This window comes from Natator depressus, chromosome 2, assembly GCF_965152275.1.
Source record: "Natator depressus isolate rNatDep1 chromosome 2, rNatDep2.hap1, whole genome shotgun sequence".
Classification (NCBI taxonomy): domain Eukaryota; kingdom Metazoa; phylum Chordata; order Testudines; family Cheloniidae; genus Natator; species Natator depressus.
Window position 1 is genome coordinate 250306353 of NC_134235.1, and position 23390 is coordinate 250329742.

A 23390-nucleotide genomic window follows, 5' to 3' on the forward strand; every position below is an offset into this window, starting at 1 on the left:
AACATCTACAAAATGGGTAATAACTGGCTATGCAGTAGTATTGCTGAAAAGGATCTGGGGGTTATAGGGAATCACAAATTGAATGTGAGCCAGCAATGTGATGACGTTGCAAAAAAAGGCTATTCTGTGATGTATTAATAGGAGTGTCATATGTCATACGTCTTGGAGGTAACTGTCTGCTCTACTCTGCAGTGGTGAGGCCTCTGCTGGAGTACTGTGTCCAGTTCTGGGTGCCACACTTTAAGAAAGACATGGACAAATTGGAATGAGTGCAGAGGAGAGCAAGAAAAATGATACAAGGTTTAGAAAACCTGACCTATGAGGAAAGGTTAAAAAGACTGGGAATGTTTAACCTTGGGAAAAGAAGACTGAGGAGGGACCTGATAGCCATCAAATATATTTATTAAGGGCTGTTATAAAGAGGACAATGATCAGCTGTTCTCCACATCCAGTGAAGGTAGGACAAGAAGTAATGGGCTTAATCTGCAGCACTGGAGATTTAGGTTAGATATTACAAAAAACTTTCTAATTATAAAGATAGTTAACCATTGGAACAGGCTTCAAAGGGAAATTGCAGAATCCCTATCATTGGAGGTTTTTAAGAACATGTTAGACAACCAGGTGTCAAGGATGGTCTAGGTGTATGTGCTCCAGCCTCAGTGCAGGATGCTGGACTAGATGATCTCTTGAGGTCCCTTCCACTCCTACTGTTCTATGATTCTAAGTTTTTGTTTGTATAAATGGCTATTCTTTGTGTGAGTGTATGTATATACATCTGAACAAGGGTAATTGCGCATTAACACTGTTTCTAACTGGTGCAAATGAAAATGATATTCACACCTATTCAAGCTTCAGACCTTTTACAATCTCTGAATATATTCCTAGTTGAGAACAACTGTGAGTTTACACTGGCCATCATCCTGCAGCACCTGCACACAGAAATCCATGTTCACTGTAAATTGACTGCATTAGATTTGTCTTTAGTAGAACACTTGCAAACGAGGTGGGTGTATCCAGTATTTAAGTAGACTCCTGGAAAGTTCCTTCCCATCAGTCCTAGGTTTTACTGAGTGTGCTTTTTGGCCATTTTCCCCAACAAATCTGTTGCTATGCTGTTAACATGGTCTTATTGTATTGCAATGTGTTTTAAAACCCTTTTTAATTTTTTTATTTGTTAAATTGGCACATTCCTTTGAGATGTTTTGAGGGCCATTATCAGAGATCATCCTTCAGGATTCTATATCTGGCAAAAATAGCCTCAAGTATATGGATTAATGTGGAATTTTTGGTGTCCAGGCTTTGATATCCAGAATCTAGATCCAAAATTACTAATCCATAATTATGAGATAGCCATTGCTCTTCCACGGGCACAAATCAGTGTCAAAGGTCTGTCACAGAGCTGAATAAGAACCTCAAAAACATTCCTCAAATATTTGCTTAAATAATGAATGGGACATGATTTACATCCCCTTTTTGTTCTTATATTTAGATTCTAGTGAGCTAATTTCCTAGCAGAAATGTTTGTAGAAATAGAATTTTAAGTGAATATCAGTGAATATTTGCTAAAAGAAAATTCTGAACTGGTTGTGTAAGTATTGGAAAATTGATTGTAAGAGTTACATTAGTACAACCAGAAAACACAGATGATACCATGTGACTGACATCTCCAATGAAAAATCAGCCAGCACAGCTTGAATTTTGAATATTAACAATAAACTGCTTATGAACAATTGGGAAATCAAGAATTAAGTGATTAATTCTGAATAACAAGTACAACTGAGAAAGTCAGACAAATGGCTCATCTATTTCTTTGGAACAGTTAATTTATCCTTTCAGTCCCCGATTCAGTTCAGTGGCAGTAGATTTGGTTCTCAAAGGACAGAAGAAATTAAAATTAAAAGGAAAAAATTGCATAGGAAAATCAGAGTCATACAGGGAGAGTAAACAATATAGGTTGGAGAGAAGCATCTGTTAAAACCTTCAAAAAAATAGTGCAGGACTGTCATAAACATCATTGGAAAATGAGTTGGGGATCAGAAAGAGATAAGAGGACAAGCTGCCAACTGGGAACTCTATAGACAAGTGACTTCCTTGGGTCAGTTAAGTAACTTGAGTGTCTCAAGTAAGAGGCAATTTTTGGTTAACTAAATGGATTTGCAAAAGCAAAACTTAAAATATATTTTAAGAAACCAAAATGTCTACATCACCAGAAAGACTTGAGAGTAACTGTTCAGTGTGACATACTGTTATATGTACAAACCCCATTATTCAAAGGGAGATCTTTACATAAACTTTCTAGGTCAGATGCTGACTTTGGATTCACAAGTAACTCTTATTAAATGAGAGGTTTACACATGGAGGACAGAATTTTGGCTTGGGCACTCAGTTTTACTCCCTTTGGCATTAATTAAATGCTACACATGTAATACTATAATAAGTATATATTTATAACAACTGTGAAACTCACTTGAAACTGTTTATAATGAAGCTGCATTAAAGCTCCAAATTGTTCCAATGCATTCAATGTGCAAATTGAAATTCTTCTTACTAAGACCCTGTGTTTATAGTAGTGATAATACTCAGCACTCATGTGGTACTTCCTATTTTCCAAAGCACTTTACAAATATTGACTTCTGTAATTAAACCTCTGAATGCCCATGAAGAATTATAGGTAATTCCTGTTATCCCCATTCCGCAGATGGCGAAACCAAGGCAGAAATGTTATGTGACTTGACCAAATCCACAGATGGGAGCCATTCTCAGGATTATAACTCAGGAGTTGGTGGTCAAACCAATCTTGTGGTCAAACCATTAAACCATGCCTTGCTCTGTCATTGAAGCTATTCTGTGAAAAATAAATGCATTCTCTTTAAGAGGTTTCTCAGAATATATAGGAGGAAGAGAGAGAGGTATAATTTAATGAACTTGATGAAATTTATTAAAGCTCTTGGGAAGCCCTGATCAAGCAATGCATGTAAGCACCTTCATAACATTAAACATCTGAGTAGTCCAGTGAAGTGCTTTCTTGGATTGGAGTCAAAGAAATTACAGCTATCCCTAGACACAAGGTTCTGGTGTAAAATGGAAAAACAGCATTTGTTAAAAGTAAATAAATGACATGTGTGTAGAGCTTCATCAGCCTTAGACTCAAATATGTCAAGCTAGTAAAAGCGCCAAGGAGATAATTGCAACAATTAACCCATTTTTGATATAATCTAATTAAAAATTCCTGCTCATCTGTAAAAAAAATAGAAGCCTTGGCCCAGTGTATTTAGTCTTTAGTGAATTCACCACCCATGTTCATCAGCTGCCAGATATGGGCTCAAAGCCCACATCCAAGCACTCTGGTACTTTGGGATCTACATGGTTTGCAGCTGGTCCTTATCTGTATCAGCACCCAAAGACCCTGAACTTGGTGGGAAGAAAGGGTAAAAATCTGGATCTATCATTCTTGTAGCGTTGGCTTGCCTTTATTCGGCCTTGCTGTCTAGTTTTAAGGATTTCCCTGTCAGGAAAACTAAGAATGGCAAATTTCAATATCTGAAGGCATGAGGGAATCAGATTCTTTTGTAAGACTTTGAACTGGAGAAGCCACTTTCAGTCCTAAAAAACTTTTCATGCCTTCATCTCCTGGACTCCTTCACTTGTAAATACTTGGGAGATGGTACTGGACATGTTGTTATGTACCTCTGGCAGCCTCCCTAGGAAACCATGCCAGGGGATAGCTTCTCTAATCTGCTGAAAGCCTAGTGGGCTGAGGTCATGTGCTGCACAGTCAGAGGTAACCAGACCTGGTGCGAGCCTGGAGTGTGGAATGAGATAGGAAATGCTAAGAGACAGAGTGAGTTCTTATGGCTGAAAATGAAGTGTGACTTAAATTAGCACAGTAACACCTCTGCGTAATGATACAAAGCTGCTTTTCATTTTGGCACCCTGGTTGCCAGAGGATGCTCAATGACATACCAAGCCTTGCATTTTACATCTAGGTTCATGTTAGATTGTTTCTTACCCTCAGAACGATGCCTGTCATTTTACAAGTGCAAGTACTGGCAGACCTAACAGGACAGAGAGGGAGCCTGGTTAACATTAACAGATGAAGGTCATTTTATTTATGCCAATAAGGTAGAAAGGAAAATGTAGTAATATGTTTGCTATTATGCTACACTGAGATTTCTCCATGGCAAATGAATTCACATAAGTACTTCTGCTGATTGTTTCACATTGAAAGGAGCAGTTAGTCATAACAGCTTGTAAACATTTTAAGTCATCACTATGAATTTGAATGTCATCTAACTTCATCTACATTCCTGCATGGTGCATAATCAACACAAGAAACATAATATTTCAAAAGTGATACTTACATCTACAATTAGGAAGTCAAGCCAACACCAGGCATTGGTGAAATATTTCTTGAAGCCATAAGCCACCCATTTCAGAAGCATCTCCAGGACAAAGATGTAAGTGAAAATTTTGTCAGCATATTCCAACATGGTTTTAATGTTTTTTCTCTCTTCAAGGTAAATATCTTCAAATGCCTGGAAGTACAAAGCATTGCTTTACAACTGCTCTGCAGTACTGCAGTGGAAAATGTTCATATTATAGTGCAAGTCTACAGTATTGTTTGATTTGATGTCACTTATACCAGAAGCCATAGTAAATGTATATTTAGTATTTTTAAATGTAATGAGTAACTATCTGTTTTCCTGTAGGCAATTTGCTATGCATCCGATGAAGTGAGCTGTAGCTCACGAAAGCTCATGCTCAAATAAACTGGTTAGTCTCTAAGGTGCCACAAGTACTCCTTTTCTTTTTTCTTCTTGATGAAGATGCACTTAAAACTGTATCTTGGTAGCCAAGCAGAAATATTAGGATTTACATAATGCAGGTATCTTTTCTGGATAACCCGACTGTTAAATAGAAGGAAATCCTAGGCATGAAGGCTGTATTCACTTCCCTTTATTTTTATACAGCAAATTGATTTTGGGGGAGATTTTCAAAAGCATTGATGTGGCAACAGGAGTTGTGCTTCAAAATCCCTTATGCACTTTTGAAAATCTTTGTAACTGAGTGACTGCCTCCCATGCATGCCCTCGTGGCCTGAGGTGCCCTGCCTCGGTTTCCTTCTTCTTCAAGGGCTTCTCAAATAAACTCCACACAGGCTTTTTGAGTATTAATAGCTTGTTAGGGGGTTAATTTATTACAAAACATTCCAAAACCATTTTCCAGATTTCCCCAGCACAGTCCAAACAGTATATTCAATCTGATCAAGTCGGAAGAGTTTTTACACCAGTATTATCAATGCATTATCATATGGCCCCGTCACTCTAGGAGACCATGTTTTTTAAGGAATAGAGCATAGATCAGGGGACAGGTAATTACGGTGATTTCTCATTTTATTCCTTACCCTATCACTGACTGGCTATGTGACCTTGGCTAAGCTAGTTAACCCTTATTTCTAGTTTACATAACTGTACATTGGGGATAATAATACTTCTTTCCCAGCATGTTGATTGGTTTAGTTAACATTTGTAAAATGTTTTGAGATCCAAGGAAAAAGCGCTATGCTGCACAGAGCTAGTGCAAACTATTACTACCCCATTCAACATCTACTGAAGATATGAAATAATAGGCATGGCAAAAATAAAATAAACACATAGGGTTTTGCTCATAATTTAACTTTTTTTCCCTGAGAAAATATTTTTAAATTAACCAGATATTAAGCAGTAGGACACTGATATTTTATATTCTAAATTTACAATACTCTCTTATGTTTGAACTGGTTTAGCAATGGAGAGCTTTTAGCACGTTGTTTCTAAATAACAAAATAAGGCCCCCATCCTGCAAAGACATCTGCATATGCTTAACTTTACATCTGCGAGGAGTCCCGTTGACTTCAATAGTGTTTCTCACAGGAGTAAAGTCACCCATGTGCGGAAGTGCTTGCAGGATCAGGGCCTAAATGAACAATTGCAAATGTGCTGATCTTTTTTTACCTGAATGTGGATTGTGGGGAACACAAAAGGGAAAGAAAAATTGGGGATGAATGAATGGTACAGTGATCAATTCCAAACCCAGTCCATGTATACAGAGGCTGTATCATTGTTCCAGATACAGTAGCAAACTGGTTCATCAGCCCAATACACATAAGCCAAAAGTCGAATGCTAGCATTCTGAACAGCCAAAGATTCTCATCCTACTTTGCATAAAAGATAATTTGAGTATGGGGTGAAACCTCTGTGGCAGACGATCCCAAAGTAGAACTCAGGGCAATAATCATCCAGCCAGAATTGATTGAGTTTGGTAACATCACATGTATGGAAGGAATAAAGGTGTGGTTCTCAATCCTTTCCATACGGTAATCCCATGTTACAAGAGAAAAAATATTTTCAGATCTCTCCCTTTCCCTGCCAGCATAAGAGAAAGGGAGGGTGGGCCCGACCTTCCTGGACTGCTTCTGAACCCCGTACTCTAAGGAACATTTGGGTCACACATTAAGAAAGCGATTCATGTCCCTCTGAGCTAGTGAAAGCCAGCAAAGGGCAACCTCCCAACATTCCTTCGGAATGCAACAGTCCGGTCCTCAAGAAACCGACATGCGAGGAAGACAATCTTCACAACTACTGCTCCATCTCTGAGCTCCCCTAACTCATGTGGTGTTTGGCTGCCATTGGACTACTCATGGAGTAAAGTACTACTGCATGGGAGGAAGAGTGGAAGGGTCTGGCCTTAAGTTTTTAGTGAATATCTTTGTAAAATGTTGAGACAAGACAGTGAATTTACCAAGGGATAAGACAAGTTTTATTCCCAAACTAACCATCTTTAGGGAAATAAGCAGCAAGGGGTGAGTTTTCCTGAAGTGGAATGTAACTAGCCCATCATCTCCTTCCTTTAGATACACATACACTTTAAACCTAATGAGAGATTATGCTAAATTTACCAGTGTGCCGCTGCTCAGCAGGATCATGAATATGATGAAAGTTTCGAACCAGTTGTGTTCAACTATTCTGTAGCAGGTTTTCCTCAGCCTCCACCAAATTTTGCCTGCAAATGTTGTGGTGTCCACTGAACAGCAAGGGAAGAATCGGACACAGACTGAAAGGGGGGAAAAAAAAGAAACAGTCAAGAATATTTAATGCCCAGGGACCACCATGTGTATTTCTCAGACCTGGAAATATTAGAAAGCTCCGAGATGCTGCAAACTCTTTCCTCTTTCTTTTTTTCTGTCATCCTCTTCTCCGTTTCTCCTTATCTACTCCTGCTTCTACCCCAGTACCAAAGAACGATCAAAACCACTTAAAGATGTCAGTTCTTTCTGGAGCTTCCTTCCACTAGTTTTTAATCGTGTCGGGAGTACTGGTAATGCTTTACCAGTGCTACCAGGCCTATCACGCTATGTTGTCTAGTCACAAACAGTGTAGCAGGATCGATCTAATGATTCTTGGTGGTGTATTACCAGTACTCTCAATACCAGTCTCAGCTTTGGTGATGGCAGATTCCTGGCATGAAGATACCACAGAAGTTATTAATTAAAAAAAAAGACAATTTGATCAAAAGGAGGTGAGGGTAGGTTGTTCCGAAGTACAAAGGTCTCAGGCCTCAGACAGAAAGTTTGGCCAGTGGTTAGGGTACCAGCCTAGAACTCAAGAGAGCTGAGTTCAAATGTGCTCTACCACAGGTTTTCTGTGTGACTTTGGGCAAGTCACTTCGGCTTAGCCTACACTAGAAAATTAGGTCGGCATAACTATGTCACTCAGGGTTCTGAAAAATCCACACCTCTGAACAGCATAGTTAAACCCACCTATGTCCCTGTATAGACTGAAGAATTATTCTGTCAACCTAGCTACCACCTCTCAAGGAGGTGGATTACCTCCTGTGATGAGAGAACCCTCCTTTCAAACGTAGACAAGCCCTTTGACTCTCAGGGCCTCAGTTCCCTATCTGTGAAGAGGGGATAATAGTACTTCCCTACCTCATAGGGGTGTTGTGAAGATAAATACATTCAAGATTGTGAAGCACTCAGATACTAAAGAAAAGAAGGTCCATATAAGTACCTAAAATAGATACAAAGTGTAACAGGTTTGGCAATTTCCTGCAATATCCTGGACAAACCTTACTGAATGTTAAGAGTATAGCAGTAGGAATATACACTGGCCACCTGACCAGGATAATGAAAGTGACTGTGAAATACTAAGGGATCTAAGGGAGGTTAGAGAGGGTGCAAAACCAAAAAACTCAGTAATAATATGTGACTTCAACTATCCTCTATTGAGTGGGTAAATGTCACCTCAAGGCATGACGCAGAGATAACATTTCTAGACACCATAAATGACTGCTTCTTGGAGCAGCTAGTCCTGGAACCCACAAGGAGAAAAGCAATGCTTGATTTAGTCCTAAGCAGAGCTGAACTGCTCTGTAATAGTGACCATAATGTAATGAAATTTAGCATCCTTGTAGAGGGGGAAATACCAAAAAAAACTCCATCACAGTGACATTTAACTTTAAAAAGGGGAACTACACAAGAATGAAGATGCTAGTTAGACAGAAAATAAAAATAGCAGTCGCAAGGGTAAAATGCCTGCGAGCAGCATGGAGGCCACTTAAAAACACCATAATAGAGATTCAGACTAAATATATACCCAAATCAAAAAAGACAGTTGGAGAACCAAAAGAATACCACCATGATTAACCAGCTAAGTAGTGGAGGCTGTTAGAGGCAAAAAGGCATCCCTTAAAGTTTGGAAGTCAAATCCTAATCAAGAAAATAGGATGGAGTACAAACTCTGGCAAGTAAAATGTAGAAGTATAATATGGCAGCCCAAGAAACAATGTGAGAAGCAACTAGCTAAAGACGAAAAAAACTGTCCATAAGAAGCCTGCCAAACAGGCAGTGGGACCACTAGACGACAGTGGTGTTCTAGGAGCACTCAAGAAAGACAAGACCAAGACCGATGCAGAGAAGCTAAATGAATTATTTGCATCAGTCTTCACTGCAGAGGATATGGGAGAGATACCCACATCACAGCTATTCTCTTGGGGTGACAAATCTGAAGTATTGTCCCAAATTGATGTGTCAGTAGAAGAGGTTTTAGAACAAATGGGTAAGTTAAACAGTAGTAAGTAACCAGGATCAGATGATATTCACCAGGAGTTCTGAAGGGACTAAGAAATGAAATTACAGAACTGTAGTAACCTGTCACTGAAATTAGTCTCTATACCAGATGACTGAAAGGTAGCTAATGTAACATCGAGTTTTAAACAGGACTCCAGAGGAGATTTTGGCAATTACAGGCTGGTGAGTCTATTGTACCAGGCAAATTGATATAAATGATTGTAAAGAATAGAATCATTGTACACAAAGAAAAACACAATTTGCTGGGCAAGAGTCAACACAGCTTTTGTAAAGGGATGTCATGCCTCACCAATCTATGATAATTATTTGAGGGAGTCAACAAGCATGTGGATAAGGGTGATCCAGTCAATATACTGTACTTGGATTTTCAGAATGTCTTTGATAAAGTCCCTCCCCAAAGGCTCTTATTGAAACTAAGGTCTGGTCTACAGTACAGACCTATTTCGGTATAACTGCATTGCTCAGGGGTGTGAAAAATCCATATCCCTGAGGAACGTACTTATCCCAGCCTAACACCCCACGTAGACAGCGCTATTTTGGTGGGAGAGCTTTTCCCACTGACATAGCTACTGCCTCTCAGGAAGGTGGTGCAGCAGCGCCGATGCAGCGTTGTAAGTGTAAATGTGCCCTAAGTAGCCATGGGATAAGAGGGAAGGTTTTCTCATGGATCAGTATCTGGTTGAAAGATAGGGAACAACAAGTAGGAATAAATGGTCAGTTTTCATCAGTGGTGGGCAACCTGCGGACCGTCAGGGTAAACTGCTGGTGGGCCGCCAGTTTGTTTACATTTGCACGGCCGCCCACAGCTCCCAGTGTTCGTGGTTCACTGTTCCCGACCAATGGGAGCTGCGGGGAGCAGCTGGGTGACTGGGCAACAAAATGGCAGATGAAATTCAATGTTGATAAATGCTAAGTAATGCACATTGTAAAACATATCTCAGCTATATGTGTAAAATGACGGGGTCTAAATTAGCTGTTACTACCCAAGAAACAGATCATGGAGTCACCGTGGATAGTTTTCTGAAAACATTTGCTCAATGCACAGCAGCAATCAAAAAGGCTAACAGTATGTTAGAACTATCAGGAAAGGGAGAGAAAATTAGACAGAAAATATCGTAATACCACTATATAAATCCATGGTGCATCCACACCTGGAATACTGTGTACAGTTCTGGTCACCCCACCTCAAAAAGGATATAGTGGAACTTGAAAAGTTTCAGAGAAGGGCAACAAGGATGGTGTAACAGGGGTGCTCACCGTGCCCCGCTGGGTTCAGCCTCCTGGCCCCGCTCCCCAATGAGTCAGGACCACTGCAAGCTGGTGCAACACCCATGCTCTTTATTCCTGTGTCCGGTCCCCACCACCAAGCTCCAACTATTTACAGATTATTTACAGATTTGGCCTAGCACAGGCCTCAGTGGCAACAGGGGAGCAGGCTCCTGGCTCCTTCTGAGCCTACTCTCCCCTCCTGGTCTCCGTCCCGCTTCCCCCCCCCCCCCCCGGACTCACTTCCGCCCAAGCTTTTTGCCCCAGTTAACAAGGCTGAGAGGTGTGGCCAGTTTCCAGGCCAGTCCTAGCTAGTGGCCCAGCCCCAACCCATTTCCCCCGATTGGATCTGGAGTGGCAGGAGCTTATTAGGGCTTCCCCTGGAGTGCCCTGCCACAGATGGTCAATGGTATGGAATGGCTTCCATACTAGGAGAAATTAAAAAGATTAGGGCTGTTCATCTTAGAATAGAGATGACCGAGAGGGGATATGACAGAGGTCTATAAAATCATGAATGGTGCGGAAAAAGTGAATAGAGAAGTGTATTTACCTTTTCGCACAATACGAAAACCAGCAGTCACCCAATGAAATTAATAGGCAGCAAGTTAAATACAAACAAGAGGAAGTACTTTTTCACACAATGGACAACTAACCTGTGGAACTCATTGCTATGGGATGTAGTGATGGCCAAAAGTATAACTGAGCTCAAAAAAGAACTAAGTTGAGGTAGGATAGATCTATCAATTGCTATTAGTCTAGACTGTCAGGGATTCAACCTCATCATCGGAACATCCCTAAACCTCTGACTAGTAGAAGCTAGAAGTGTAAACCAGAGGTGGATCACTCCAAAATTGCCCTGTTCTGTACACTTCTCCTCAAGCACTGTTAGAGACAGAATACTGGGCAAGATGGACCATGGTCTGACCCAGTAGGGCAGCTCTTCTGCTCTTACGTTAAGTAAGTTTAAGTATCTTATGAGCTCACTCTATTAAAATGAAAATGTTTATGTATTGTTCTGGGATTGTATGTAACTTGTTTAGGAGACATGACTCATGTCTTTGGAAATGTTATGCGCTCAAATGGATTCTTTTGAACAATGGGCTGACACAAGAGTTATTTAACTTTTTCCCAGGAAATCTCTAGGTGGAGGGGTAAGCAAATGCACCTACTCCAATTAAGCAAGAACTCAGTCTTTTAACCTTTGCAAGACCTTTTGTCTGTAGATCACCTGTTACATGGGGATAGATCAAAGACCTCAAAACTGTATAAAGAAGTAACTCATGGATTTGTGAGTGTTTATGTTCTGAGCAAAAGGAGTGATGGACTATTAAGCACAGGAAAACCCCTGGGTGGGATATGAAGGACTATTCACTGGCCAGAGCCCTTTTTGGAGTCAGGGGGGTGATTTCTGGTATAGGTTCTTTCATTGCTTTAAACATGTTTTCTCTGTAATACTTTTACCTCAAGAATAAATGTGCTTGCTTAGAAAGTGCTAAAAGTGTGGTTGCTTAACTGTGGGCAACTACACTGTTTACCATCTCTGAGAAAAAAAGTAAAGCCGGCAGGCTTATGCAGTCTGACTTTGCGGGGGGAATTCACAGTGTAGGCAGGAGGCTTTGCAGCCTGGAAATAATCCAGTGAAGAGGAAGAGAGACATGTGTTTTCCAAGAGAGGCAATGGCTGGGGAGTCAGAAACCTAAGAATGGGTGTCCTTGCTGGACCATACAAGGGGGAATACAGGTACAGCTGTCCTAAACTGAGACTCACACAACTATCCCCATCCTTCAACACACTGGCTTTTCCTAACATTCTTGACAACTGTCTGCTATGCCAGAAAGACTGGTGTAAAATGGGAATGGACAAACCCATCTCCCTGGTTTAAAAGCTTGTTTCTTGCATCTTCAGGTTTGCCTTGAGTAGGAATTCATGACTGAGAGGAGCTCACCATAATTTACCTTGTCTACGATGATCTGCCACCATCATGTCAACTAATTAGACTACTTAACATACAATAAAAGATTTCCTAGAGGAGACATGCCCTAGAAATTACTGGTTCTGAAAAGCAAGATACAGACCCCAATTTTGCTCCCAGTATTGAAGACAAAGGGACTTTTGCTACTAAGTTCAATGGAAGCATGATCAGTCCCTAAGGTAATAAAATATCATATGCCAAATCCTTCAGTAGCTAAAACATGGTGTAGGTTACTAACTTACATCTGAAGTGTAAAAGAAATGGTCAAACAAGACAATTCAGGCTATCTTGCAATGTTCTGGAATGCTGTGTTACTGCATATAGAAATGATAGTCATCAAGAGATGGGAAGGAAAGGATGTACTTGGAAAGGGGGCGTCGTCAGTCATAAAAGGGACCTGCCAAGGGCATGTCAATGTGGAAAGTTCCACTAAGGTAATCCTGAAGTGGGCAGCTGTGACATGATTGCAGTAGCCTCTTGACCATTTCAGCTTAAATTCCTCCCACCTCCAAATGTCTCCAGCAAACAGAGCTCTGCACAAGCACAGCCCAGACTATTCCTTGTATAGTTTCATTCTGGTACTTGATCAATTCCAGGTCCCATTTTAAGAACATTAAATTAATAAAATATTTTAAAAGAATTTAGTGTTGGTGAAAGATGCCAGTTTGATGGTAAAGGAGACTGAAGTCCTCTACCTCTTTACAGATCAGGTACAGCTTGAACGAGGGAAGGTTCCACCCCATCAAATGTTTCATTCCTAAAGCCTTGTCTTGGGGCAAAAGGCTAGTTCAGTCTCCACAGCCATTCCATTCTTCTGGATGACACTGCTAAAAGGGTGATCAGTGATGGCGATTTGTGTCATGTGAATATCTGTCCATTAGGAACACAAGGGACAAGATTAAGGGAAACATTTGCAAAAATGCCTTAGTGCTGTAGAAGCCTATGTCTCAGGTTCAAAAGTGATTTAGGCACTTAGTTCTAGAGTCACAAAGAGACTTAGGGGCCTAACTGACACTTTAGGCACTTAAATCCCAGATTTAGGCACCGTTAGTATTCATAAAACTCCCACTCAGCTGCCACCTAACCCCATAGACAGCTAAATAAAGTTTTTGCAGTAGAAGTTCCTTAGGCACCGACATTTCTTTCTCTGGGCATATACCTTGCTGCCTCATTGGTTTCCCATACAGTAGTTTAAGCATAGAGTGGCAAAATCAGAACCTCAGAGAGGGCCAAATCCATTGCTAGTGTAAGACAGTGCCTGTTAAATCAATAAAGTTGCACTGGTTTGTATAGTGGTGAATTTGGCCCAAGAACAATGGCTGTGTTTTCAATTCATATCAGAACAGTGCATGTAATTTCTGACTAAAAGAGGGACCTTTTCACCTGGGAACATTTCCAAATGCATTAGCCTAACATAATGTCATTTACTTTTTGTCTGCTTTTCATAACTACTGAGTTATTCCCTTCTCCCACTGTGGTCTCCTGTAGTGAAATCATAAATTACATAATGCTAAATTTGTGACCTCACAATAGCTTTCCTGTGAGTAGAGTGTGAGCAGAGTGTATGTGTCCTACACAGCAGACTTCACTGCAGCTACAGGTAGAAGGCAGTGCTAGCTTGTAAGAGAGAAAGCTCTTACTCAAATGTCTGCAATAATGACAAATTAATTATGGAAAAAGCAATAGCAAATTTCCAATGCAGCTAGTGTAAATATTCTTGTTTGCATTCAAGTTTTCCAATCTGCAAATCTTCTGTTAAGATAACTAGAAACTATAGAGCTATCAGACCCAGTCTCACTACCTTTGTGCATTCTGATGCAAGTATCTTCATTACAGTGAGCTATATTATATTAATATATTACCTTACAGGCTAAAACACAAGCATGATGTCACACTAAAAACTTGATTTGTAATCACACTGAGGCTTTCTGTAGACCCTTTGTTAAAAATCCACAGTTATTTAATACCTAGAAATACATTTAAATACAAATGCAACAGTCAAAACTGCATCAGGTGGACTGGGAGGTTGATTATCTGTTGTAAATAAAGAAAACAGATTAATTTCTTGCATGACATGGCACAGAATAATTTGCACTTGAGTAATATTTGGTAGACTATATTTGGTTATTGATATATTTTCATTAAAGCCATTTTGTAGTTACCTTTTGGCATAAGGTCCTAATTACACTCACGTTTCAACACAATAAAAGTTTACTATATTTGAGCAATAAATTTGGGCTGCTGTAGAATATGTAAGGATGTACCAGCATTGATGTGATTCACTGATTCATAGATTCCAAGGCCAGAAGGGATCATTGTCATAATCTAATGTGACCTTGAGTACAACACAGGCCATAGAACTCCCCAAAAATATAAACTCCTACAGTCATATACTTAGAACTCTGCAATAACATATTTTTTCCAAGCAGGGTTGCTATGGGCCAGATTATGGCCAGACCTGTGCAGAAGAGGAGATGAGGTGCAAGGCACTCCCAGTTGTCTGCAGAGACCCACTGTGTCCTCCCTCCCATGCATGTGGACAGGACTGGGTGGAGTTGTTGCTCCATAAATGCACTGGCTAGCACAGCTGTACTGGCAAATCCGGGGCCGCAGGCTGTGCCAGATAGTGGCTGGCACAGGGTAATTTCCCCTCCACCCCCAAACCCAGAAAAAGGGTCTCTGAATCACAATCTGTGTCCTGGGCTGCTCTTGGGATAATGCACACATGGACTTGTTAAAAAGACACAATTTACCCATATGGTTCAGTGCAAATGGGTTTGCAGACTACAGATTCCCTCCACCCCGTTCCCTTCTTTGAGGGCATTTAAAAATACAAGGTTGTGAATGTATCCATTTAATTTGGAATTGTTCCATCACATTTTAAACATGCTATAATAATAAGGCCTATGTGGGAGAAGCCAACTTCACTAGCTGAGGAGATGTCTAACTTTAGTCTACTCTCAAATCTTGACTCCCTCAGGGAACTGATGGGCAGGATCCCCTGGGAGAATAACATGAGGGGGAAAGGAGATCAGGAGAGCTGGCTGTATTTTCAAGAATCCTTATTGTGGTTACAGGAACAAACCATCCCAATGTGTAGAAAGAATAGTAAATATGGCAGGCGACAAGCTTGGCTTAACAGTGATCTTGCTGATCTTCAACACAAAAAAGAGGCTTACAAGAAGTGGAAGATTGGACAAATGACCAGGGATGAGTATAAAAATATTGCTCGGGCATGTAGGAGTGAAATCAGGAAGGCTAAATTACACCTGGAGTTGCAGCTAGCGAGAGATGTTAAGAGTAACAAGAAGGGTTTCTTCAGGTATTTTGGCAACAAGAAGAAAGCCAAGGAAAGTGTGGGCCCTTACTGAATGAGGAAGGCAACCTAGTGACGGAGGATGTGGAAAAAGCTAATGTACTCAATGCTTTTTTTGCCTCTGTCTTCACGAACAAGGTCAGCTCCCAGACTACTGCACTGGGCAGCACAGCATGGGGAGGAGGTGGCCAGCTCTCTGTGAAGAAAGAAGTGGTTCGTGACTATTTAGAAAAGCTGGACGTGCACAAGTCCATGGGGCCGGATGTGTTGCATCCGAGAGTGCTAAAGGAATTGGCGGATGTGATTGCAGAGCCATTGGCCATTATCTTTGAAAACTCATGGCGATCAGGGGAAGTCCCAGAAGACTGGAAAAAGGCTAATGTAGTGCCAATCTTTAAAAAAGGGAAGGAGGAGGATCTGGGGAACTACAGGCCAGCCAGCCTCACCTCAGTCCCTGGAAAAATCATGGAGCAGGTCCTCAAGGAATCAATTCTGAAGCACTTAGAGGAGAGGAAAGTGACCAGGAACAGTCAGCATGGATTCACCAAGGGAAAGTCATGCCTGACTAATCTAATTGCCTTCTATGATGAGATAACTGGTTCTGTGGATGAAGGGAAAGCAGTGGACGTGTTATTCCTTGACTTTAGCAAAGCTTTTGACACAGTCTCCCACAGTATTCTTGTCAGCAAGTTAAAGAAGTATGGGCTGGATGGATGCACTACAAGGTGGGTAGAAAGTTGGCTAGATTGTCGGGCTCAACGGGTAGTGATCAATGGCTCCATGTCTAGTTGGCAGCCTGTATCTAGCGGAGTGCCCCAAGGGTCGGTCCTGGGGCCGGTTTTGTTCAATATCTTCATTAATGATCTGGAGGATGGTGTGGATTGCTCCCTCAGCAAGTTTGCGGATGACACTAAACTGGGAGGAGTGGTAGATACGCTGGAGGGTAGGGATAAGATACAGAGGGACCTAGACAAATTGGAGGATTGGGCCAAAAGAAATCTGATGAGGTTCAACAAGGACAAGTGCAGAGTCCTGCACTTAGGACGGAAGAATCCAATGCACCGCTACAGACTAGGGACTGAATGGCTGGGCAGCAGTTCTGCAGAGAAGGACCTAGGGGTGACAGTGCATGAGAAGCTGGATATGAGTCAACAGTGTGCCCTTGTTGCCAAGAAGGCCAATGGCATTTTGGGGTGTATAAGTAGGGGCACTGCTAGCAGATCGAGGGACGTGATCGTTCCCCTCTATTCGACATTGGTGAGGCCTCATCTGGAGTACTGTGTCCAGTTTTGGGCCCCACACTACAAGAAGGATGTGGAAAAATTGGAGAGAGTCCAGCGAAGGGCAACAAAAATGATTAGGGGTCTGGAACACAAAACTTATGAGGAGAGGCTGAGGGAACTGGGATTGTTTAGTCTATGGAAGAGAAGAATGAGGGGGGATTTGATAGCTGCTTTTAACTACCTGAAAGGTGGATCCAAAGAGGATGGATCTAGACTATTCTCAGTGATAACAGATGACAGGACAAGGAGTAATGGTCTCAAGTTGCAGTGGGGGAGATTTAGGTTGGATATTAGGAAAAACTTTTTCACTAGGAGGGTGGTGAAACACTGGAATGCGTTACCTAGGGAGGTGGTGGAAAACCCCTTCCTTAGAAGTTTTTAAGGTCATGCTTGATAAAGCCCTGGCTGGGATGATTTAGTTGGGGATTGGTCCTGCTCTTGGCAGGGGGTTGGACTAGATGACCTCCAGAGGTCCCTTCCAACTCTGATATTCTATGATTCTATGATTCTGTGCTGAAGCTGAATGCCCAAACCTCTGAGCTGTAGGGTCTTCTGCAGTGAGCCTCTCTTGCTGAAACTTAAATAGTCATATCAAATTCACAGACAGTTTTGGTCAACCCAATGCTGCATTTTTTGGCTAATAAACTATTAGTCTGAAAAATTTCATCCAGCTATACTCCCTAGCTAGCTAGAATTTACTAGTTGCCAGAGGACTGACCTCACCCTGGATTCATTTTTAATGGCCGAGGAATATTCTCAGTTAACCATTTTTAGCTATTTTTGAAAGGAGACTCAAGGAGCTTGGCTTGTTTAGCCTAACTAAAAGGAGGTTATGGGGAGATATGATTGCTCTCTATACATATATCAGAGGGATAAATACCGGAGAGGGAGAGGAATTATTTAAGCTCAGTACCAATGTGGACACAAGAACAAATGGACATAAACTGGTCATTGGGAAGTTTAGACTTGAAATTAGATGAAGGTTTCTAACCATCAGAGGAGTGAAGTTTTGGAATAGCCTTCCAAGGGAAGCAGTGGGGGCAAAAGGCCTATCTGGCTTTAAGATTAAACTCGATAAGTTTACGGAGGAGATGGTATGATGGGATAACATGATTTTGGTAATTAATTGATCTTTAAATATTCATGGTAAATAGGCCCAGTGGCCTGTGATGGGATGTTAGATGGGGTGGGATCTGAGTTACTATAGAAAATTCTTTCCTGGGTATCTGGCTGGTGAATCTTGCCCACCTGCTCAGGTTCAGCTGATTGCAATATTTGGGGTCAGGAAGGAATTTTCGTCCAGGGCAGATTGGAAGAGGCCCTGGAGGTTTTTCGCCTTCCTCTGTAGCATGGGGCACGGGTCACTTGCTGGAGGATTCTCTGCTCCTTGAAGTCTTTAAACCACGACTTCAATAGCTCAGACATAAGTGAGAGGTTTATTGCAGGAGTGGGTGGGTGAGATTCTGAGGCCTGCGTTGTGCAGGAGGTCAGACTAGATGATCATAATGGTCCCTTCTGACCTTAGTATCTATGAATCTATGAATTTTGAAATATTGGCTAATTAAAGCTCTCTCTAAAAGTAGCCACACAATACAACTATTTGCAGCTAATATGGCTGGCTTAAACAAGCCACCCAAACTCCCAGGAAAACTGTGACCTCTGCAACCTTACAGCAGAACACTGTTTTGAGAATATTTATTATCTCCATTAATATCTGAAGGTAGAACTGCCGCCAGCAGCAGCACAGAGGTAAGGATGGCATGGTGTGGTACTTCCAACCTTACTTCTGCGCTGCTGCCTGCAGAGCTGGGCCCTTAGTCAGCAGCCACCTCTCTCCGGCTGCCCAGCTCTGAAGGCAGCAGCGCAGAAGTAAGGGTGGCATGGTACGGTATTGCCAACCTTCTGTGCTGCTGCTAGTGGGGTGCTGCCTTCACAGCTGGGCCCCTGGCCAATGGAAGGCGCTCTCCAGCCACCCAGCTCTGCAGGCAGCACAGAAGTAAAGGTGGCAATCCCGCAACCCTGCTAAAATAACCTTGTGACCCCCCTGCAATTCCCTTTTGCGTCAGGACCCCCAATCTGAGAAATGCTAGTCTCCCCCATGAAATCTGTACAGTACAGGGTAAAAGCACATAAAAGATCAGATTTCACAGGGGGAGACAAGATTTCATGGTCTGTGATGCGTTTTTCATGGCTGTGAATTTGGTAGGGCCCTAGTTATCTTCTAATTAAAGACTGTACCATGAAGCATGAGCAACCTTAATTCTGGCACCCCTAACTTTTGAGTGCTTGACTTTGCAACTCTAGTAATGTTCTTTTAATGTAGGATTTTTGTGTGCAATTATAATTGCAACTTTTCAGTAAGGAATCGGGCTCACTGCTCACTGGCCTCAATAAGAAGTCTATTATGAGAGAATGGAAACACCACATCTAATCTACTGTATTGACTGGAATAGTTGCAGCATAGCAGCATGCTATCTTCAGTTAACTGCATTACTCTCTGACTATTGCTTTTAAGCAGAGCTGCCAAGAAAATATTTAGGTCCTAGAGACATTTGTAAGCCCTGCAGGGCTCCCTTACCTCATTCAATCATCTCTCTCACACTCAGACACATATTTTTGCTGATTTCACATGCTCTCAAATACCCTGGAAATTATCCCTGTCTGATCCCATCTGTGCTGCCCTGTTTCTGAGTATAATACTCCTTGAATTTTCAAAGGAATATAATTCATTGATTAACTAAAATTCACCTAACCGTCTTTCCCCCACAAAGAACTAATGGAACTGTGGAATCTAATTGAAAAATCAATTGGAATAGAAACTCACTTTGAGAAGAAACCATATGTGAGAGACATTTCCCTCAAAGATTTAGCTAAAGCTAAGGGCTCTCAATACAGTTGTTGTGCTTTATCCCGGCATTTCAGTGATGGGTGGAGTTTAAATTGGTAAAATGCTGGCATATTTTGATATTAAAGATGGATACATAAAAGCATTAGAATACGATCTAATATAATTTACTTGAATGCCCCGTTTGTATCATACCATCTGTCAGATCAAAGTTAGCGAGCACGCTAATCTTAATGTCTTTTACAGTACATTTTAGTTACTTTCAAACAACAGTAAGGAGCAGCCAGGAAAATAAATACAAACCAATCCCTGGGAATCATGAACTTTCTAAGTGGTATCTACTACCCTGTTACTTTCCAGTGAGCTCAGATTAGTTCTGTACCAATTCTGAGTACACACACGTCTTTGAAGACACAAAGCCAGGTCAAAACAACTTCATAAAATAAGCTGCACATCACAAAGTATGATGCAAAAAGCCTACCAAGCTAAAAGCTGTGCAGCAATTTAGGCTTCCAGTCTTATCAGGCTTTAGAAATTCACAGACAAATGTTAACAAGTAACTGCTGCCTATTGCGTATGTGTTTGGAGCATAACAGTATCTGTGAAATGAAGTGCATCAGTGAAATACTAATGCAAGTAGCCAGAACACCTTGGTGTTAATGTGGAGACATGTTTGATAGGAGAACAGGAGCATTCTCACTTTATAATCACAGTGAAGTAAGCAGGTCCTTACCTTCTGGAAAACAGTTCTCAGGTTCCATTAACTCTTCAGCCAGGTCAGGGATCTGTTCCAGTAGCTCTGCGGAATTTCCCAAATCCACTGTGCTCCCTTCAGAGAGACTGATTTCATCAAGCTTGTGGGCAACAGGGGCAAAGATGAGGAGAACAAATTGATCAATTTTCCCTTAAGGAAGCTGCTGTGTTTTGAATTCAGCTGAACAATATCTCAGCAAAGAATTATAACAGGAAAAAACTGCCATGCATTGTATATAGCATCCATCATCTGTGATAATAATTCTACCTGTTCCTCTGTGTGTTTATTGTCAGCCCATCACCATGTTATCTACAACAAAATTATTCATAAGATAAAACTTGAGAGGTATTATTTTAAAACTTTACCCATTCATTAAAACAAAGCTCTTTTTTGTGACATAATCATATCTTGAGATTTAGCATGGGAGAGCCCCTAGCAGTTTTTGTGTGACATATGTCCTTTCCTCAGACCTCATGCACTGGAAGAGAGCATGCAACCCTATTATGAGGTAATGTGGTCTAGTGGTTAAGGTACTCGATTAGGAGATCTGTTTCATTCCTGGGTCTGGGAGTTTCAGAAACTTGCCCAAGGTGACACGGCCTCTCTCTACATATCAGTTCCTCATCTGTAAAATGGGGATAATAATCCCTTTTCCTGAAGCATCACCTGTCTTGTCTGTCTAGATTATTAACTCTAAAGGGCAGAGTGTGTGATATGATGTGTTGTAATAGTGCCTGTCACAATGGAGCTCCAATGCTGGCTAGGGCCTACCAGGCAATACAATAATACAACACAATAACTGTCAGGAGGCATAGGTTATTCTTTCAGTGACTCACTGTAATTTCTAATAAACCATTGAACCTATTTGAGCCTCAGTTTTTAATGCTATTATGTCCATCCATAAGATGAGATAATAATACTTACCCATGCTTGTAAAGTACTTTGAGATACTCAGGTGAAAGGTGGGATGTGTATGCAAACTATTTTTAATGAAGATGATCATGCAGTTAAACAACAGAACAGCTACAACTTTAATACTTATTATTAATGTGAAAATGAGTCTTCTGCTTTCCAATGTACCATGTAAAATCTACAGCCAAATTAAAGCAGAAGCTAAAGTTGTATTAAAATGGACCAGATTGATCACTCCAGAAATGCTTACAAAATTCATCTGCAATTAATTACAACACCCCACAGGCCATAGTCTTGGACAGGGTTTACAATTCTCTGAATTCCCTGTGAAAAAGGGTTACAAACAATTAAAAAGCAGAAAAATGTCATTTCGAGAGAGTGCAAAAATAAAGTTAATCACAGACTTAATTGGGCAACGCTTCTAAAAATCCCTATTCAGAATGAAAATATGAGAATGGCTCAGTGTCTAGAGATGACCAAGACTAGATGAGAACAAGAATAGAAAAAATGCTGCACCAACTTTCAGCACAGTCAGAACCATTGGGTACCCATTTGGGAGGGATTTTATTTGCCCATTTCCCTGTTGGGTTGTAAACACAGCCAAACATGGATTGTTAAAATGCTTCCTAAGTTACATACATGACAAGACAACTTTATGATAAAGAAAGTAGAAACTCCAACTAGAAGAGAAACCATTTTGGATGTACTTCTCACCAGTAGAGAGAAAGTGTCAGATTGCGAGAACAGACTCAGTTTGGTACCAGTACCCACAGGAGTTCAGCATGGGAGGAGTAAGGGATTCACAGAATGCAGCAGTACAATTGCATTAGATTTCTGGAAAGTACATACTGAAGAATTAGGAAATCTATAAGGAAGTTAATGGAGGGAGGGAGCTAGGGGGTAGCATTAAATACACCAGTGTGAAAGGCAGATGGGGAGTAGTTAAAGTAGAATAGATAGTGCTTTTGAGAAGCATTTGAAGAATAAGCAACAGCAATAGTGGCTTCAGAAGACACGGGTCAAAGATCTGAGGATCTGTACGGGGAATGGAAAAGAATGGAGGCAACCACCCAAGAATCAGGAGAAAAAGAGAGGAAGGGCACATAGGAGAAAGAAAAGACCAGTAAAAGAGACAATCGAGTTAATATTAGCCAGAAATGGGATGAAAACAATAAATTTTGAAATTTCCCACAAAATAAAATTCCATTTTTTGTTTGAAGTCAATCCAAACATTTTGCTTTGATAAAACTAAAACTTTCTGATTTTAATCCTTTAAAACTTTTTAAAATTTTTATATAAAAAAATTTCATTTCAAAAAGATATTTTGAAATGAATAATTGAAATGTTCCATTCTGAAAATGTTTAAAGAGGATATTTCAACATTATCAAAATAGTGCATTTCATTGTTTTCCTAACAAAACTGTCAAAAAATCGACATGCTTTTCTAAACATTTCAATTTTGCCAAAAATGGCATTTTTCATTAAAAAATCATTTTTATGAAAATTCCTGACTCGTCTAGCTAAAAGAAATAAGGAGGGAAAGATATTTTCTAGAGACAAAGTAACATTTGATGAACGAGATGTCGTTAATGACAACTCAAAAATGATGAAGATAATTATCACCTTTTCAAAATCTATGTTCAACATGAAAAATAACAGAATTCTGGCCTAGTAAGAAGTGAGGAAGATCCTGTAAAAATAATAAGTGCAAGACAAACTGAGAACACCTGAACATATACAAATCTGCAGGTTCAGACAATATACTTTCTAGGCCACAGAGGAAATTGATAAACTTAATTAACATACCACTGACAATCATTACTGAACATTCATGGAAAAGTGGGAAGAGACAAGAAGACTACACAACAGCAAATATAGTCTTGAGCTTTGAAGAATGGAAAGGAGAACTATC

General features: G+C 40.7%; 1 protein-coding gene across 1 annotated transcript in view; it reads right to left on the bottom strand.

Annotated features, from left to right (window-relative positions):
* The window catches only part of SCN5A (sodium voltage-gated channel alpha subunit 5), a 319838-nt gene that overhangs the window by 67444 nt on the left and 229004 nt on the right, over window positions 1-23390 (bottom strand). Inside the window, exons 19-21 of the mRNA XM_074946329.1 lie at window positions 20546-20666; window positions 6938-7092; window positions 4362-4535 (exon numbers count right to left, since the gene is read on the bottom strand). Of these exons, the coding sequence (XP_074802430.1) occupies window positions 4362-4535; window positions 6938-7092; window positions 20546-20666 (450 nt within the window). The remainder of the gene's footprint in view (window positions 1-4361; window positions 4536-6937; window positions 7093-20545; window positions 20667-23390) is intronic.